The sequence below is a fragment of the Motacilla alba genome, chromosome 2 (genome assembly GCF_015832195.1).
Source record: "Motacilla alba alba isolate MOTALB_02 chromosome 2, Motacilla_alba_V1.0_pri, whole genome shotgun sequence".
In the NCBI taxonomy this organism is placed as follows: Eukaryota; Metazoa; Chordata; class Aves; order Passeriformes; family Motacillidae; genus Motacilla; species Motacilla alba.
In genome coordinates, this window is record NC_052017.1 from 86,966,901 (window position 1) to 86,988,054 (window position 21,154).

Here is a 21,154-nt window from a genome sequence, read left to right on the forward strand (position 1 = left end):
GTAAAGCCCATCATATGAATTTTTAAAAATTTATTAAGTTGTTATTGCACAGCAATATTTTGGCTCATTAAATGAGAAAACAACTGGTTTATAATGAAAAAGGAATCACACTGAAATACACACTTTCTAATCTCGGGGGTTTTTCATCCAGCTTTGCTTTTAGACAGAAATGAGAAATCACTTGAAAGACAGAGGGGAGAGTTCACTTTTATGGCAGCATTTTCCCATTCTCAAGTCCATTCATGAATCTGTAGTTGCATTTTCAGATGGATTACTGGGCTCATGGCTCCTGTTGCCCTAAGGGCACCAAGGGATCTTGTTCTACTTACAGGCTCTTAAAAGGCTTCATCTCCTCTGCCATTCATGTTCAGACATCCTCTTCCTGCCAAATGCAGTTATTTCTTCCACAGAAAATCCAGGTTAAGAAAGGCTGAGTGTATGTCACAATAATGCCAGCATCAAGAAGTCAAAAATCATGATGTTTCTGAACCAATAAGTCTTGCTATAGCTAGAAAGCTTTTCAGATTTTTATTGCAGTATTAAGGTCAGAATTTTCCTCTTTGTGAGAAAGAATGTGTCTCTCCATGAGGCCTTCCCTTATGATTTTAAGGTTTGCTTTGTCATATAACTACATTGATTAGCAACTTATCTCCATGCCCACATCCAGCATGAGTATCTCTGTCAATAATAAAGCTGATGACACTATTCTATTTCAGTGACTTCTATCCATGATCTGGCAGTCAGGGGGATGTAAAATCAAAACTGGTAAGACAAACTGTGGCTTGGATGCTCAAAACCCAATAAATTGCTTTTATTTATATTAATGCATTCTAGAAGGTTTAGATAGTTTTGTTTAGTTCTGTTATTCACTTTTATACTTATTTTCATATTCTTTTTAAAAATTAATTTTCTTCCTACAGAGAAAGCTGTAGAAAATCAAAGCATGCTGTTTTCATTTTAAAAAAATCCATTATTTTGCTGTATTCCGGCACTTTCCATCTGATACCACTTTACCTCTCAATCTCTACGTGTTCCTTCTGGCATAAAGATTATCACCAGAGACTTCAGAAAAATAAGAACACCTACTTAAAGTAAATGTCCTAATTTGGGCAGTTTCTGAGAGAGAGGTGTGCGTATCTTATGGGATTTCTCTTCCAGCAAGCATTCCTTTTGAGCCTTAATTTGATGCCTGACTGTTTCTTCTCTTTGATAAGTGCCATGGCCATTTTTCCAAATGGCTCATTGTGCAATATTCACCATTCAGCTAATTTGTAGTCTCAGTTCAGAAAACTGTGTCTTGTTCAGGAGTTTTCAAAGTTCAATTCCTCTTACTAGACAGAAATTATAATTTAAGCAAATATTTTACCCATCATTATTTTGGGGATGATAGATGCAATCAGAAGAAATACAACACAGGTTATAATGACCCTCCCAATCCAAACATTCTTATTTGAAACAGAACATTGATTTAATATATATGCAGATAAATATGCTAATTGCAATACCTGACAATCTCATTTAGATCACATATGGCTTCTTAAATACATGATTGATGGCTTTTATTGTCTGTGCACTTAACAAAAAGGACTGGTAGGAATCTGCTTACATTCTTCCCAATGTTTCATGCAGGTCCCTGCTCCACACAGCTCTCAGTCTTGCTTGACTGATTTAACCAATTGTTTCAGATTACCCACTCAATGAAACCTCAGATTTTCTCTTCCTCGACATGGTCTTCACTTTGCACGTAAATAGCTCCAAATTACCATGCTGTGCCAGGGGAAAAGGCCAGGGAGACTGAATGAATACCAAGTGACTCCATGATGCCAGTAGGAGACATAAAATAGCGTAAGAACTTGACAAAGTCCTTCCCTCAGAAAAAACCATACACAACTAGTTAATGAAATGTTCTCCAAGGCTGGTAAACTAAACTAGCAATGACTGTTGAGTTATAATTGATCTAAAAGTCTCTGGCCACAATATACAACCCCTGTGCGACAGCACAGGGCAGCAGTGGCAGCATTCCAGCATTGTCCCTGGGCCACTGTGCCACTCCCTCTCTCACTCTCTCTCTCCATCTTCTTTTCTAACTCACCAGACATTTCTGAGGAACACTGTCATTTATTCAAAATTCTGGCTGACAGATGAAGCAACTCAGACAAGAACCTTCACTTTTCAAGTATATTAAGTCACTATATTGAGCTTTGGCTAGCAAGTCAAACACAGAAAACATACCTTCTTACAATCATAGAACCATTTCGTCTGGAAAACACCCTTAAGATCATCAAGTCCAACAGTTTACCCAGCACAGCCAAGTCCACCACTAAACCATGACCCTCAGAACCACATCTGTGTGTCTTTTAAATACCTCTGGGGATAATGACTCAGCCACTTCCCTAGACAGCCTCTTCCCATTCTTGACAACCCTTTTCATGAAGAAATTTTTCCTAATGTGCAGCATAAACCTCCTGTGGCACAACTTGAGACTGTTTCCTCTTATTCCTTAAAGCAGAATAAAAACACACATGTGACCCAAGAAAATTTTAATTTAATTTCAGTATTAAAGGGTTTGCTGTGAGAAACTTTGACAGGAAATGCCAATGTTCCAAGCATAAGAAATAAAATAACCCAGTGAAATTACAAATATTTAATACATGACTCACAGGAATTACATCCATGAATGACGGATACTGCAGAGGCTCATCTCCATTTGTAGAATGGGTTCAGCAGTGCAGGGGCTTCTGTAGTCTTCTAGTTTTCTGTAGCTTCTGGAAATAATAACTCACAAACTTTTCAACAGCTTTATCTGATTCATCTATCGTAAGTACCAGGAAACAACAGACTTGATATTAGATCACTGCTGGCTTTTAAAACACAGCCTCATGGAAAACAGCCCTTTTAGAAATCAAAAGCTGATTTCACTTCTGGACTGAGGAATCATCTCTGCATTAACAATCCTGGCCAGAGTGCTTTAATCCAGATGGGACACTTGGCTCTGAAAGCCAGCAAAAAGCATGAAAGGGGCTCAAATATGGTATGTACTGGTTATCTAGGAGAAGCTGATGTTGAGTTCCAGATTTCAACTGTGTTGAGAAGTTTTGGTTGCAAGTTTGGAAGAGATTGGCTGACAGAAGAAATTCGGTTTAAGACAGAAATGTACCTAGTTATAGGCTATGTATGAGCCATGCAAGGGAACGGGCTTTACATTTTGAGATCCGTATCCTTTCCAGTTTGCCATGAAACTGCTGTACTAAATCAAATTCCCTGATTTCTCACATTTTGTCTTACTTGGTGGGTATTTAAGACACCCCTCAGCAATTCTGAGTGGCAAATGCTACAACATGCAATTTTTTTTTCTCTCCTTTCCCCATCCTACCTCTGCAATGATCCGTTCCCCAATGGCATGATTCTTGAATACCATCCTTAGAGGAAGACTTCACAGCACCAGCAGAAAAATGACTAAGTTTTTCTGTAACACATATTTCTGGGATTATTAGGGAGGTTTCACGTACTCTGCCCATGACAGTGGTGTTCAAAGATGGCTCATTTCAAACTTCCCTAATGTCTCTCAGTCCTGAGTGAATTACTTCACTCCTTATGCAGGAAAACTGCCTTCTTTTTTTTTTTTCCCAATGGAAAGGACCCTCAACCACCACCTCATCAAGTGATTAGCAAAGCAAACTGGTTGGCATGAAAAGGAGGGAAGAGAAGCCTCTCAAATGGTGCCTTGCTTTAGAGGCACTTCTCTGTCAATGACTTTGAGTTCTCAGCATGTGATTTATGGGCCTAAGGATACCTACATCCTTTTTTTTTCTGGGGGAAAAAAATCACAAACTAGATGATGAAAGCATGCATATCACAACTTTCTCTTAAACTCTAAAATCACAAACTAGATGATGAAAGCATGCATATCACAACTTCCTCTTAAACTCTGACTATAGAAAATGCCACTTTTCTTTCTCTCCCACATTTTTTCCTGTTCACTCTGGCCTTGCCTACCAAGAGGGCAGAAATGTAGGTACATTTTGATTTCATCTTTTGATGACTTAAACTCATATTTCCCCTAATGGCCTATTTCAAAACACACTTGGGAGGTTCTTCTCTATTCTTGATGAAGTTCCACCTTTTACTTCAACGTTCATGGCCAGAGGAAGGAGACAAGGCTGCCCCTGCAAACATAGTGTCTCAAAAATCCCACTGGAAAGGAGCACTCTGCCTTTTCCTCCCCTCTCTGGAGGCTATGCCTACGTTTTCCCCCAGTAGTTGCCTCATGACAGCTGTATAATGGAGAGACAGGGCTGTACCCACATTTCACCTCCATGGGAGTGACCTACCTGTTGTGTTGCAGAGTTCTGCTCTTCTTCCCCTCCCATACTCAGTGAATGAAAAAATGCATGAACGAGTAGCTCGAAGTCACGTGTGGATGCTGCCTCACTGTGCTCATGTCTGTCTCTTGCTGGCCCTGTGAGTCATAGATCATTTCCACATAAACCTCATGAGAAGGGAGGGACGAGCCTTCCCTGTGATTCCTACACACATCAACTCCTGTTTAGTCTTCCCTACTGACAGACAGGTTAAACAGTGAGGAAAAACAGTGTTGGATCCCTCCAGGCAAAGGAGAGGGAAATAAACCACCTCTTCTCTCACCATCTCACCCTTGGTGAGAGCTCCAACCACTGGATAACAGAGATGGATTCAACAGGACTGACTGTACATACTTTAAAGGAAACCAGTGATTATGAGCTCATTTTGAGTAGGGCCTGAGTGTGCAGCTGGCTGGCATGTGGCTACACAGATGGAGGGAACACCTCACCTGTGAATTCCAGCAGTGATGAGACATCCCTTCAGTCCTGAGCCATGTCATCCATGTGCCCAGCCATGCCTCCAAGCAGAACTGAGCACGTCCTGAGCTTGAAGGTCAGGAACCAACCATCACCAGCAGACACATCAAACACAATATACATTTTATTGGCTTAATTCCCAAGGAAGTTAAAAACCAGATGAAAGAAGATTTGCGTAACATAATCTCTACAATTTATGAAGAATAATCACATTTTTATTCATTCCTTTATTTTGATTTGGGTACAATTTTGACATAAAGATGACCTAAATTTTTTAGTATACTTTGAAGGACACCATTGAAAGTATATAAATCGTAAACTAATCTGAAATATCTTAGTCATATCAAAAAATACAGAGCACAGAAACTTCTAAAAATCCTGATTTCTGTTTCGTGATTTCAGCCTCCTGGCTATTATTAGAGCTTGTAACAATCACCATTTTTACCTTGAGATTTGAGAAAGGTCTAAATCTCACAGAGAATGGAATGTGTCTGAATAATTCATTGCAAGTAAATAAGCATTTGGTTTTCAAACATATAGAGGACTTTCTACATATAGCACTCTGGAAATACTGTATTAAGTCCTTATTTATTATCCTTTAATAAAAGTCATTTATTATCCTTATTAGGCAAACATATATCTGCCATTATTATTTAATTATTAAAAGATTTAATTTGGCAGTAATTGGAGTATTTAGATCAAAGAGACTACATTCATATGAAGTAGTCTTATTTTCTATATACTTAGAAAGTTAAGAAAGAAATCCTTATGGAACATATAATTTTTTTAATATAGGGTTTCAAAGTGTTTATGTCCCTTTTGTATCTGCAGTCCTTGGGGTTGCAGTATGCTTAATTTCTTCTTTCTCTGAATTATTTTTTCACATTATGGGAGGGTTGTTCTTTCTGCAAACTTACAGTGCATGCCATTTAAAAGTGACGTTTTGTACTTCAAGATTTTCCACAGAGTTTTGTCACTGAAAAGAATTTGTCTTCATCGATGGAAAGACATATCAGTAATAGTAGGAACACTCCACTTACTAGAAGGGAAATATTATCTTTTATTTAGCTGAAAGATTCCTTATGTATCTTCCATCAATCTGAAGTGTTGTGACATTTCCTACCACTGTACCACAAGGATGTTCCTTCTGGGAAATTCACAGACTATACTAATGACTGTGCTCATACAGCAGAGAAAATCTTTCTTTTCCCCCTGTAAAATGGCAAAATTATTCTTGATCTAATATTACCAAGCAACAGCAGAGAGAATGTGTAATTGACTGTAAATAATAGGTCAAAATGACCAAGCATGACATTTTTAAAGTTCAAATCCTCTCATCCATAGTTACATACATTGCATTATGGATATTCACAAACAGTATTTGTCAAGCCACTGTGTACCAAAGTGACTTATTTTGTACTAAATTCAGTTAACGATTGAAACAGAACTTTTTGAGGTTGCTTTCAATTTCCTTTTGGAACTTTTGTGCCATTTTAAACAAATGGCACAGTGGTGAGGTGAAGAGGGCCGAGCAGAGCACCAGAGATCACCAAAGGTCAGCATACAACAGGTGTCTTCATATTAAATCTCCAGAGCTATGCTGGCTTTCTACCCAACAAAGCAATGCTCTGCATAACAGAAAGTGAAGCAGTTAAGAGATTTAGATACCAGGAAACTGCTTTTCAAGGTTCCAAAAAAGCCTGCTCATTACAACCTCAGCTAATTGACTATTAGAGAGATAAACTCCCTGCTTTTCAAAGCAGGCATCAAGGAGCAGACCTTGGGCTCTGAAGTGGAAGGTACAACTCTCAAAACTGATTTTCAGTTTACATACATATGAAAAACCTCTCTCTTCCCATGTATTTTATGGCAGATTGTAAGAAAGATAATGTTTCTTCTCATTTTCATTACAAAGCTCTGCTGAGAGACTGTTCCTGCTGAAGTGAGTAAAACCAGTTCTTCAAAAGAACAAAAGAAATAAGAAACCATACATTAAAAAAAAAAAAAAAGAAAAGAAGGAAAGAGAGAAAGAAGAAAGAGCATTTTTGAATTCTGATTTGTGCACTGGGTGATGAGCTTCCTTTTTCCCATTCTCTGCTGCTCTGTGGCAGTCGCTCTCCTTTCAGAATGACTGTTTGACCAACTCTTTCACAAAGCTGCCTGCCTCCCTCCAGGTATATGCTCATACAACTCAAGGATTGCTTCAGCCAGAAGCACTTTCACACAGCTGGAGCCAAAATTGCCCCTAAATCAGACTGGATGACAGTTTTGATGGTGCTTTTAGCAGGGTCAAAATTTCACTTCCCAGATAGCAATACAGCAGCCAGTCTAGGAGAATTTTGTCCTTCCAGAAGGACTTCCTGGAAGCATGAAATCATCCCACAGCTAGCTGGACAGATGTTGAGGGTCATAAAACACCTGGCCTCAATGTCTTCACTCTTGATTTACATTGACTTTCCATGTGGATTTTCTTTTTTGCTCCATGTCTTCCTTTATTTATTTTTTGTAATTTTCACAATAATTGATAGTTCGAGCTAAGGTTTCAGACATTTTTTCTCATAAATCAGAAAGCACGAGTCTTGTTTAGGAGCTGCCAACAGCCGTTTAAGAAGGGCATTATGAAATGAACAAAGGGTAAGAAAAAAGAATGCTTTGACCTGTTTGTGATGGAGAAGCATTCAAACTCTCAAGAGTTCCCTCAAGTGGCCATTAGAGATTGCTAAGGATAAACAAAGTTTGTATAGAAAATGACTGTATTACTTGAAAAATCTCTACTTAGAAATAATGTGTCAGCATCCACAAATACATAAGGAAACAAGAGCATGGAACTCATAGAGTCATGAAATGGCTTGGGTTGGAAGGGATCTTAAAGACCATTTAGCTCCAACTCCCCTTCCATAGGCAGGGACACCATTACATAAAAAATCCCAGGGAAGACATCACATAAAATAAGTCAGATGGAGAAGTAACAAATGGAAGAGAAAGAAGTTGAGAACAAATGGATGGAACTCCTTCACAGGGGATATGTCTTGCAAATTAATCCTCATCATCTTTGTGAGGGGTTGGCATTCTTACACACTACTTCCAAAGGAGGAGACACAGACTTCCCAATAATTTTTCCATTTCCATTTCCATTCACACTGTCTACACATCACCTTCAGTTTCCTTTTGGAACAGCTGAATGCACTGCTACTCTCATGCCACTCTTCCATTGTTCTCTTCCCACCCACATTGCTTCTAAAATATGTCTTGCATCCTCTCCTAATTGGGAGAGGATTGGGTTTTGACAAAGCAGTAGAAGGAAGTAGTGTATTGTTGTGTTTACTTTCCATCATTGAGATGTGGCTTTCTGACAACAAAGTTGGGCTTGTTGTGGGAGTCATCCACCAGTAAGGCTTGATCAAACCTGTTGCATCCTGAAGCAATTGTGCAAAATAAGAGTTATGGCTGCTGCAACCTAATCACAAGCAAAAACATGTAGGTGAGCTGTAATTATCAACAGTTTTGCCATCTGATAACATTTACAGCAAACAGAAAATTACCAGAAGCAAATGAGTGGAAGCTTTTTTCTTTTCTTTTGTGTAACTGACTACTGACTTTTCCCTGTAGTTGCATAAAAATTTCATCTCCACCAGAGAATCTATCCTGAACATTTTTCTTCACTGGATGTCGGAGGCTGAATTTCTGTATTCTCCTTCAGCACTGGAAGTACTTGAGACCCAACTAATAAAGTATCTGAAAAGGATGAGCGCAAGGGCTGGTTCATCAGGTATATGCCAAAGTTTGTCTGAAAAAAAGCAAAATATTTATTAAGATGCAATGCATGTTAGAGTAATCAAATCTATAGAGGATCTCACAACCCAGATATGTTTAGAAGAAATGTATTGCTTTAAGAATAAGGAGGTATGTACTATGTCCACGTAATTAACAACATTCTTAACTCATTAATTATAATAGTCTGGTAAACAGAAGCTAATGCCATGCTATTCAAGAAGAATAACTTAAGTAAGAGGATAAATAACACAGTATTTCATCATGAGCTTCATAGTATCAGATATGCAATTCACACTCCCTCACAATCTTGTTATTTAATGTCTGCTCTGGCTCCTTGACAAATGCAGTTAATGTATTGTCACAAACAAAGGCTCTGCAGCATGGGAACACTGGTATGTTCCAACAGTAAAGTCTTGCATCTCCTACCATGAATTATTCGCTTTGTTAACAGCATTTTTTTCTGCCTAGCCTCTGTGAGTTTCCCCTAATTTGTTTTTTATGAATATTCTAGCATGTTTTACAGAAAATACTCAGAAATTTCATTTTATTGTTGCTCCCAATTGTTAAGTGTCATTATCTGTGAATCCATCCTGCATAAATATTAGAAATACTTAGAATATCTCTTTGGGATACTGAATAATATAGAAAAGAAAAACGGAATATCCACTTTGCCCACTGGTCATGCAACCCTCACAGGCACCAAAGACCTGATCTGAGTGTCTGCATTCTTATGTGAGGTCTTGATCTCAAGCAGTTGAGTGTTGCAGTTGTGGGTGTGATCTGGAAATGTCACAGGAAGAGACTGGTGTGGTTCTGTGGTTTTGTTTTCCAGCAGTGAAGAATTTAGAAACATGCAAGAAAAAGATTTGTCATCTCATGACAATATTTTCCGAAGACTTAGATAATAGTTAATAAAAAATACGTAAAGTAGAAAAAAAAGGAACACTGAAGACCGTGTTAAATTGATAACAGATTTTTAGTCTTCAGAAAGTCTTTGCTCTTTAAGCCGAGGACCTTGGAAACCCGGTATTAATTTTCTTGTCTCTTCTTCAGGTTTCAAAAGAAGTATTTTGATTTGGTAGACTACAGCCGAAATGTACAAGTAAATAAATAAGCAAACTAAATACCAAATTCTATTACCCTTTTCTATTTCCTGATTACATTTACTGCCATTGTTCAGATCAATGATCCTGAAACTGAGTGAATTACATTTAGAACAGGTTAAAAAAATAGTAGGTAAAAGGGATTGCAATAAAGAAAAAAAAAGATTAATTTAAGGGGGCATATTTCACAGACTAGATATGAAAGCAGTATGTTGTCTCCTATTCTTGCACTGTGTAATTAAATAAAGATGAAGCAATGAGGTAACAGAGAACAGCTCTTAGTCTTTGAAGAATTCATGAGAGGTAAGTTTGAGACCTACTCCCAAGTAAGAAAGATGCTCTGCTGGCCTCAGACCCTGAATTAGTGTCTTTCTCCTTCATTTGTAATCCTAAACATCAACGAGAAAAATGGGCCCCAGCTTAGGTATTTTTAGCTACCTCTGCTCTTCCTTCATCCCACTGGCAGGGCACATGACATTAGAGGGCATGAGCTGGACCTCAGGCCTATCCCACTGCTGGCACTTTTTGGGTACCAGTGGCTGTAATAGTGTCAATGCTTGGTGGACACAGGGCACATCCTTGTGATCAGTTTTTTAAAGTTACTGCTGAGGAATGACTGCAGCACTGTAAGATCCCAGCTCTCCAGCACAGTGATTCTGTTGGACCAACCGCGATGCTGTAATGGCGTCTGTAACTGTTTCATGTAAAATATTAAAGTCCATAATCTTATTTTTCCATTTTTGCTTTTCTCTCATTCGTTGACAAGTTTCTCTATTGGCATAAATGATGTATTTTTCAGCCTTGTGGTTAATAAGCTAGATTTACCTCCTATACCCTAGTGCAAAGATGACAGTTGCCATGATTTTGTTTTTTTGTTTTAAAATCAGGCCATTATGAAATAAATGTTGTAAAATTAATACTAGTTCATGCTACACCGCATTTCACACAGGAAGAAATTTTTTAACTCATCCATGTAAATGAGTTTATTTGATGCATGAGAAGTTTTTATTTTTATTTACTGCATTGTCATCTTGCTGTATCTTAAAATGAGACTAAAATAAATCTGGGCAGATTGTTCATTGCAAAGAACTTAATGTACCAATTTTTGTTATTGAAAATCATTTAGCAGGATTTTTTTTTAATGCACCTTAAAACATTCAGAATTATTTAAGAAAATGCATGTCTGAATGCATCTTCTCTTCAGGAGTTCTCAAATACTGTTTTAATACTGGTCCTTAGTATTTTCTTTCTCTGACTGGGCATCTCAGGTCTCAGTGTTTTTTTCAGTGAGTAATGCCTAAGGAGTTTCCAAGGTGATGATACACTGATGGTGTACATATTTTAGTACTAATGCCTGTTCGGAAGAGCCAACCTCTTTTTTTTTTTTTTTTGTGAAAGTTATTAAAACCAAAATGTAGCCTGTAATTGCCACAAGTGGATTTACCATCTTATAAGTAAATTTCCCGTTTTTTTCAATAATTACAAATAGTGACTCAGCAAGTACTGATAACAGCAATCACACACACACCCCTTGACAAGCAACCACAAAAGCTGCATCTGCCACTTCAGCTCTCTTTCAAGAGAAAGATAAAATGTAGAAATCCTCACATTTCTGATGAAAAATGAGGCTTTCAGATGCAGAGATTACAGCTTGCAGAGTTATTACAGTGAATCTCATAATCTCTGCCTGCTACCTTTTCCTGACTTCAAGGACATTTTATTCTGCACATAATCTTCCCAGAACCAAGATCTGGGCAGGGAGTGCAGGACCATGAGCACCATGGCTTTATCTGGCAGTTGAGACTCTTCTCATCACTGTAAAATGTTACAGGAACAAAAAAATTTAAAGCTTCTTGATTAGGAAAAAGTTGACCACTTCACTGCTGGGAGAAATAGAAAAAACATACATATTCTTGCCAACAGTGAATCATATGATTGTCATCACACTCACTTGAAGGAGGAGCTATGAAATGCTGTCATTCTTGCATGTTGTTTCAAGTTCATTTACTGGATCAACAGTAATATGCTCTGCTCAGAAATTCACTGACAAATACCCTGTGTACACTATCCCCTTTTGCAAGACAGAAACACGAGGGGCTTCATCTGACAAAGGCCTGAGGTGAGATGTCTTCGAGCTATGACTCCTAAAGAATCAGTTAGCACAGATTGGAACCTGGTAGAGAAATACCCTGCTAGAACGTGTAACAAGCACATAAATCATACTGCATGCTAATACTTAGCTTTGGATGGATGAGTTCTGGATTTTGCCTCTCAGTTGCCATATCCCAGCAGACAAATTTACCTGACAGGTCTTTTAATTTGTTCATACAGTAACATAACGTTCCTCTCATCCAAAGATCTGGGAGACACAATTATTAAAATTGATTTTTTAAAAAATGTAATAATGTTTTATAGCTTTAGATTTACTAGAATGTAAATTTACTAGAATCTCTCTTACAAAATAGGAGAGAGGAAGTACTCACTTCTGACGTGCTGATTTTTTATATTGAAAAACGGGAAAATTTTAAGCTGGCATAAATAAAACCCCATTTCGTTCTGTTGAAAATATCTGGACTGTAGAATGTTTCCTTAAGAACTGATTTTCCTTTGCTCTACCTTAACTAAATACATTTTCCAGTTCAGTCACCAATGAGAAAAGAGAAACATATTGTTTCAGAGGCCTATTAATTACAACAATCACTGTTCTCAAATGTTCCAGATATTTGAATGAAAAGCATTGCATTGTGTAAAGCCCTGTGTTACTATGAAAATAATGATAATGATGGATCAGATATGAGAGGTAATTTGCTATCCTTGCTAACACTTCAGTAAGCAGTCCAAAGGCATGGGATCTAATTCTGCAGGAAAAGCAGCTCTCCCAAGGTACAATGAGATACATAAAGGAGGATCAACAGACCCCAGAAAAAAACACAAGCTTTTTAGTGTATGAAGGCATGTGCAAACATAATGGATTTCCCTTGATGTACTGCTATCCATACATTTAGACCAGGGCAGACTGCTAATGCAATAATTCCCTTTGCTACCTTGCCAGCAAGTCCCAGCTTATAGCACTGCTGCAAATCTGCCCACAGGGCTTCCGCTGTCATTAGTGTTAAACGGCATCTGCAAAACACCAAAGAGAGGCAGGAATGCGGGGTTCTCCCTTTTCCACCCGTGTGTGTTTTGTGTCAGGTGGTGAGGCATGTGAAACAGCATGTGGCCATTTGCTTAATGGAGTTATCTAGTCTTTCCTAATCTCCTGCAGTAACAGAGAGCACTCTGTCACACGAGGAGAGCTCATCTCTCCTTTCCAGTCAAAAATTACAGAAGGAATCCTTTATGAGTGTTTCTGCAGAGCTCAAGTTCACTTTATAGAGGTATTTACATTTTGTGTCAAACAATGACATAAAAGGTTTCATAAAAAAGCAGCTGGCAAGACTTCAGCACCATGCTTTGCATTTATCTGGAAAGATGTAAATTGCTTAGGTGGCTAGTTACAGTAGCTGGTCCTGACTTTCAGCTGCAATCCATCTAGGCAAAGGCTCCATCTTTCAATTTGAAGCACCAGGTTCTCAGAGTCTCAGAGGAATGGAGAAAAATAGGGTTTTAGAAATAAATATTGAACTACCTCCTACCAGCCTTACATTATTTAGCTCATTATTGAAGTTCATTGGCAGTGCTGCTATTTGGGCTACTTGTTTGATAAATTTTAATGTAATTTTTTCAGGTTGGTGTTCTTGGAAAATAACAAAATAAAATGGTAAATATTGACACCTGGGTCTCTTTTCTATCTGCACTATCTTTAATATTTTGGCAATCAACTTACTACAGCAGCTTTCCAAAAACCTGGGAAACTATCTTAAATCTTATTTTTCTGCAATAGTTTTTTTTTTTTTTTTTTTTTTTTTTTGTTTTGTTTTTTTGTAGTTTGAATCAGATTATAGACAGATGGGAGCAAACACTGCTGAATTCCTTCACTGAGTCCGCAGCTGATAAAAAAAAAAAAAAAGAAAAGAAAAGAAATGAAAGTTAAGTCTATTAGAAGACTCCTTAGCAGAAAAGCACATGGTAGAGAAATGAGTCACCAAAGGATTAGCTCTGCGATTTAACAGTCACATGAACTTGATGTTCTTTCTCTCTCCCCACTGCGAGCTGTGAGAGGTTTGGATCAGTGTCTTTTGTTAGGTCTGCTGAGCACACTAAAAATGCCACAGTCCTTCCTGGGTGCTGCTCACTGATAATCAGCTGGTGCCCATCTCCACAGGGGCGACCTGCAGGAGGAATGGGCTCGGAGGTCTGACCAGACCAGGCAAAACTACTAGTTCAAACTCTCCCTTTTAATTGTCAGCTAAGCCAGAGGACTCACCCTCCCGCAGAGCAGGGCATGCTCACAAGACCCCATCTGCCAGCAGCGCCGAGGGCTGGGAAAAAAAACTAAAAAGGCTGAATGTCCGTGTCTCTGCAGCGTGAATATAGGCGCAGCTGAGGCAGAGAGAGCACTCCCCCGCGGTGATCAGCAGCGCCTGCCTCGGCTCGCAGCGCGCCTTTCATCAGGCGCCAGCTCCTTCTCGAGAGGCTGCATTGCTCTCTTTGCCTTAGTCCTGTTTGAATGGTTCTAGCAGTGCATCATGAAAATCTTTTCACTGTTGAGTTAATCAGAATGAGAGAGGAGCTCATCTTTGCGGTGGGAAACATGCAGAAGATGCTGTGCCTCTCCTGAGAATCTGCATCCTGAGTAAGGTTTTGTTGCCATTTTCTCGCTGAGTGCAGAGTGCTCTTTACAGAGGTTTCAAGTGATAATCTAGTAAAACCCACATGGGCAGAAAAAGCCTCTGCATACTACACCTCATGTGGCAGCAGGGAGCAACCCTGTCCCCAGTGTCCAAATGTGCTCTGAAGTGTCCCAGATGCAGCAGCTGCGGCTCACCATTACTGAGAAAGGGCCTTGTCCTCAGGCTACCCATCGTGGCCAGGAGCTCATCTCCCAAAGGCTCATGTCCTGTGGGGACCTGGAGCAGAGCCTGCTGTGCAAGCCTAAGTCACCTCAGGTCAGTGGGAAGCTGTGCCTCGACAGCCGGCCCTGCTCACTGCACTGGGCTGGCTCCGACACAGAGCCAGAGGAGCTATTCACCAAGGATAATCGCCAACAAAAAGAAAGCCCTTTGTCTGCTTAATGAGTCACTGAGACGAATCAATTTTTTTTTTTTTTTTTGGTCCAAACATAGAATGCAGTATTTGTAACTTGTTTGTGCATTGTCTGGTTGAATGATTTTCAGCCTATTTGTTATTGCTCTGTGCCGGTGCTGTGCCCTGTCTCTGCTGTTTGGCGGGTACTGCCAAGGCTCTGAGCTGAGCTCCGACTGCCTGAGACACTTTAACAACAAGAGCTTAACCAACAGGAAGCAATGAATTTTGAATAAGGATTTTCAGCTAAATAAATACGTATGAGGAGATCTGTGGAGCCTTTGGGATGCCGAACTGTCTAGCCATCATCTGAGTGCTCTCAATTCCAAGAAGCAATGCAACCTAAGGAAGCAGGACCTCAAATAAACACCTGCATTTCACACTTACTTTCTGGTCACTTTCCTAAGCAATTACTCTCCACTTTGATTATATTCACATCTGCTCTGTTTTTCCTACTAACTAATTTGTCAGGGTAAGAATAAAGTTTAGTCTTCCATGCCAACTGTATAATTTCAAACACTTTCTGATTTTTCAGCCTGTTTATTTTCTTAAGTGCATCAGTGCATCAGCTTGTGTTTTTAAGACCAAAATAAACACACTGTAAAGAAATACTTAGGAAATAAAAGCAAGCACAGTTAAAAATAATGCATATTAATAGTGCATTTCTGAATAAAAAAATGTATTGAGCATTTTATAGAAATAAACCATGCCATATCTACGTTGTAAGTGCATCCTCTTTTTGCAGAAAATGGTAACACCTTAACTATGAATATTTGCTCAGCACACATTTCACTACCCATGCAATAAAGTCACTACATCTTTCATTACAGCTATTTTGAAGTACTTTACTGACCTTTCTACCTCTGGCAGCAGACAGGGACTGCAGAATTTCTTTGTTTCGCTCCCCAGACTGTTGATCAATGCAGATTATTTGACATCTGCTACATGGACCCACAACCTGAAATTTTAGTTACAGAAAGTTCATGGCTGTTTATCAAAGCAGTACAACATTGAACAGTACACACTTCCAACCATCATAATATATTAAACACATACCTTTTGCATACCTTTTCTGTGGTTTTTCAAGCTTTCATTATGTAAAAGGTCAAGTCTGTTCACTTAATGTAGTAAGTCTACTTGCAAAAGTCTCACTGAATTTTTAATTTTTCTTTTTTTAAGGAAAATTTTCTCAGAGACAGAATCTGAGAAATACCAGATATTTACATATTTGTATTTCCTGATGGCTTCACTTCTGTGGGTTACCAGGGCTGCTTGCCCAAAGAACTGAATATAAAATCAGGCCAATGCCTCAGGATTCAACCCAAGGAGGATTTTATTGGGACTGTTTTAGTGCAGCTGAAATACACAATATATTTCTTATATGCATGGCACTTTTAGATACTCAGAATGAAAAATATTTAAATGTACAGGTTTACCTAATCAGAATAATTCATCCTCTATCATCTATTACATATGATGTTAACATCATATGTAGTTATTCTTAAAGCTAGTTGTTGTTTGAACTGAAGTATGTTTTTAGGGGGAAAAAACCCAACCCTGTGACAAATTTCTTCTTAGAGCTTCAAAATGGAGAAGGACGACATATTGCACTTTCACTTAACACCGCATCCCTAACTTTAGCAAAGCTGTACATTACAGAAATCATGTCTTACAGTATCCCAGCATACACATTCTACTTTTGTAAAATGTGCATAAAAATTTAAATTGGGCAAATAATTAAACTGTACACTTCAAACATTTTATGTGCTGATGTGAAGTGACATTTCAGGTTTTTGAGATGCATCTAGACTGCTTGTATAACTCTTCAGTGTAATCATCAACACCAAACATCAGCTCTTTTAGAAAATTATTTTCCACAGCACTATTTTTTTTTGTAATTAAAAGAACAAGACAGAGAAGGAAATATTTTTTCCCTGATTTACTTTTTTCAACTGCTTCTACCATTTTTGTGGCATAAAGAAGCATTACCATAATTTCTACTGTTACTACATCAGCATCTGAAAAGGACCTAGCAGAGATGGGAAAAGACAATGCAGGTTACATAAGCCTTTCTATTTTTGCCTTGTATTCCTAAAGTATATCAATGCCAGAAATAGGAATCCCTTTTATTTTGTAGTTTTACAGTAACTTATCAACAGGATCCTCAGCTGAATTCCCCAGTGTAACTCTAGCCTCCAACAAGCTATACACCATGGATTTTGTCCTTTTTGTTCCTTATTTCTTACTTATAGGAATTTTTTCCTCAATTTTCTGTAATTTATATTGCAACTTACTGATCAAAGTACACATAAGAAGAGAGCAGATAAGCAATATTTTCCACCCTTGCTGAAAAAGTTTCTGACAGCATGCTGACTAGAAAAAAAAGAGTGATGCCTATCACATCTTCTAGATTTGACCTTGGTATTCCTGTCATTCACACTTAAATTATAATCTCTAAGAAAACAACTAATAAGCCACTTTCACATCCTAGGCAAAGCATCTTCAAATACATATTTCATATCTCTTGGCCAGACAAATTCAGCAGAACATTTAATAGATGTGTGCATCATTTTCTTAGGTGTCACATAGCTTTTACAGATTCTTTGTTAAGAGCTTTTCTTGAAAGAATGTATTTACAAACAAGGTCTGACTCTCCAGCATTTTCTTTACAGTACAAAGGACATTATGTTGTTAGCTATGAACATTCAAAAAAAAACCTATAAGGCTAGAATTAGAAACATTCCTTGAGTGAAGACTAGGATAAGATGTATACAACAGAGGGCAATAGACCATGACTGTTCACTTGTATTCATGTCAAGTCTTTGGCCATCAGTTGCTTGATTTGCAGTAACGTGAGGTTATATTTGGACTACTGTGCTAAACAGCAACAAATATTCTCTGCTGACTTGCTGGCTAAATATGGGCTGTAAACTTGGCCTCAAAAAAGCTGATTATTATTTGGTTCAGAAAGATAAAGATAAGAAACCCTATGAATTATGAAATTCAGTAGAAGTGTGGAGAAATGTGGTGAAACCTCTTAAATATATTGAAGTGTGTTTGTCATGGGACACATCACTTTTTTTTTTTTACACACTTCATAAATTTCACCTGCACAAAGTGTGCTGCCCATATTCTAGTCAAAGCCTTGTAAAAATTGGTTTGTCTCCAGGAATCAAAATGCTTTGTGATACACTGGGGCACGGACAAGAGAGAAAAGGTCACACCTGGAATTGCAGAGCACCTATTGAAATCTCAGCCCACTCCTCCTCTGCAAAGGACTCTGGTGCACTGATGACAATGTTGGCACGGAAACGTCGGATCAATTCCTCTATTTCCAATGGCTCCTTCAATCTGTTTCACAGAGTTGACAAAGCAAAAGAAAAATTCAAATTATTAACTAATTTTGCACTAGATGTTTGTGCTGTAAGACTCTGGTGGCTCATGTGATTAGCAAACGCTTCTCCAGAATAACCTGGACCAAGTTTTATTACAAAGGCTATGGAAATGGCCTCAACTAGAGGCTATGGAAAGGTACTCAACTACAGTTTGTAACCTCTCAACCATAATATATAACCCTCTAGATGGCTTCTTCAGAGGTGTAACCTGGAACTATAGGTATGAAAACATGTAGACAGGAGATCGAGAATGATGCATATGAGAAAATTCCAAATTTGTTATCACATGTAAGGCTAATGGTAAACGAGTAAACAAGTCAAAAGGTAACCAGTAAAAAGATCTTTTCAGTTAGTAATCATTTGACTTGTTAAAAATTGTAAAAATAGAAGCTTCTAGCACCAAAGGCAAATAAAATTTTATTCTGCACATGCTGCAATGTCAAAAGGGACAAAACCAGTAGTTGCTGAAGGTGAAGAAGGCCAGTAAAATAATTTTATGAGAGAATATATCTATATATCCCTCATATTATTATTATTTGCCTTTGCGAGGCAGCAGATTGCACCAAACGATAGGTGTTTTAAAAAAATTAATCTCTGTGTGGTGATATCTCCCCCTCTTTACAAGCATTTGAGCTGCCAGAGTGTAGATTTGTGTCAGTGTGGAGAATGTATATGAGACAGAAAGAGCGGCAGACTGCATACAAATATCAGAAATCTTGCTGCATCTTTGAATTGCCGTTCTTCACTCTTCTTCTAAAGGAGAACTTGAACAGTAGCAGAAAAAAAAAAAAAAAGACACTGTAAATTTGCCAGAGGGTTCTCTCAGTGCCACAGTTAGTGGAGAAGAAACTTCTTTTTGCATTAGCTGTTAAGGACATGAACCATTTTTGATACTCCATAAACTGTACTCTGACAACTTAGGGATATGACATCCTACAGCAGAGGCAGAAACCTGGGTAAGCAGTGAAGAGAGGCATTTCTGTCCCAAAAGAAAAAAAAAAACGAAGAAGAAACTTAGGATATACAATTTAAAATGTATTTTAGTTAGAGAAAAAACATGCAAAATCAAAGTACAGGGAAAAACTTCACTTCAAGCAGTCTTGGCAAAGGTGGCCTGTTAGGTGAAAAAAAAGAGCTTGGTTTTATTTTAAACAGTCTGGATGATCTTCTCTAGCAGACAAAACTGCATGAGGATAAACTGCTGTGCAGACTTTCAGTCAGACCACAGAAGCCCAGCTCCGCCAAGCCCCAGTGCTCACAAGGGCTCCAGCAGCCTGGGGGTAGAAGGTGGGATGAGAAGCTGCAAGGCTACAGGTTTTCCCTCAAGATCCCACAGTTAATCCCATGGCTGAGACACAATTTGTAATGAATGCAGGAGGTGGGAGCCAACAGGAAGTGTAGATTATGCCAGTGCTCATACAAACAAGAAGGAAAATAGCAGTTACTTGTGAACACAGTCAATTATGCTGCTGTGCTTCCTGGCTTTGCTGTGGGCTCTTGCAGTTTGTTGCTGTGGAGCCTCTAGTTGTGACTGTGTTTTGCAAAATCTAAGTGCCTGCCACCCCAGCCTGCACTGGGAGCATCAAAAGCCCAGTAACCTCAGAGCTGGGCCTGCAGTGTCCTGAGACAGCTGCTGAAAAAAACTTTAAGCTTCTACTAATCTACCCCTTGCTGCTGAACTCGAAGACTGCAACGCCCCTACGCCTGATCTCTCTGCCTTCAACCTGCTCAGGCTCACATCAGAAAACCTGACCTCTTTTGCACCTCCCCCAGCCCTCAGAAATGCTTATAATTATTTGGCAACATGCATCTGAGTAAATTTCTATTATTTCTTCTCCCACAAAATGCATTGGTTGGATGGAGTGGCAGGTACCTTCATCCTGCAAATCTCAACATTGACCTGTTTTGAAAATCAATGTAATGTGCCAAAGTCAGCCGAGGTGCTTTGGACTTTCACAGTAGTGGGCTCTGCAATGAAGAATGCATTGCCTATATTTAACAGTCAAACTTGAAAATTAATATTTATATCCTCAGGGTTATCGTTCTAACAAGAACATTGAAGCATTAGGCCAGGCCATAGGGATTTGCATGGAAGTGACCTGTAATAGAAACACCAGAGAGACAAATGTCTGCAGGTACATGTAGCCCTCCAACAGTATGCTGGATTCTAATTTTTAATTGAATGGCTGTTTCAGTTTCAGATCACCTCTTAACAGCCAAGTGCAAACTGGAAGACTAGTTTTTACTTATGGAAGATACAAAATTAAATTATAAAAACTTAACTGAAAATTGGAATTGTTTTGTAAAATTTAGCAGGTTTCATTTGAGCAAAACCAAACCCAAATGCCAAGAAGCTAAATAATATTTTCTAAAAACCCTCCAATATTTAATAAAGACCCATAAGTGCAATTCTTACGAGTACATTGGATAGTTCAATATTTGGAAAGTTCATACTCCATGATTTAGTAACAGTGCAGAATGAGGATGCTGTATATCTGAATTTATTTCTCCAGCACCCAGAGAAGGCACTGCATGGCAAAATGCATGGAAGGGAGGACACTTCCAACTCACACTGCAGTGTGGAAAGCCAGATGTTTCTCAGTCACATCTGGAGTTTCTTTTGAGGAAAAGGAGATTACAAGCCTAGTTGTGCTGGAAGATATTAGGCATAATATCAGTGTATCATCTGATGTTGAATGTTTTACTGAAGTTCATTGTTCTCTTTTGTCCTCACTTGCTGCTTCTTACTCTTCATCTTTGCACTCAAATCCCATATCTGGAAAGTTCCACACTGAGTCTTATAATGGAAAAACCCCATCCTGAGTAAGGGATGCATGCAAGAAGTGCCCTGCCAAGGAGA

The 21,154-nt window shown here is 38.6% G+C and overlaps 1 protein-coding gene across 1 annotated transcript in view; it reads right to left on the minus strand.

The window, feature by feature from the left end:
* Positions 1-4,944: 4,944 nt before the first annotated feature.
* The window catches only part of MOCOS (molybdenum cofactor sulfurase), a 212,404-nt gene continuing 196,194 nt past the window's right edge, over positions 4,945-21,154 (minus strand). The window contains exons 13-15 of the mRNA XM_038126791.1: positions 18,124-18,250; positions 15,753-15,857; positions 4,945-8,625 (exon numbers count right to left, since the gene is read on the minus strand). Of these exons, the coding sequence (XP_037982719.1) occupies positions 8,479-8,625; positions 15,753-15,857; positions 18,124-18,250 (379 nt within the window). The 3' untranslated portion in view covers positions 4,945-8,478. The remainder of the gene's footprint in view (positions 8,626-15,752; positions 15,858-18,123; positions 18,251-21,154) is intronic.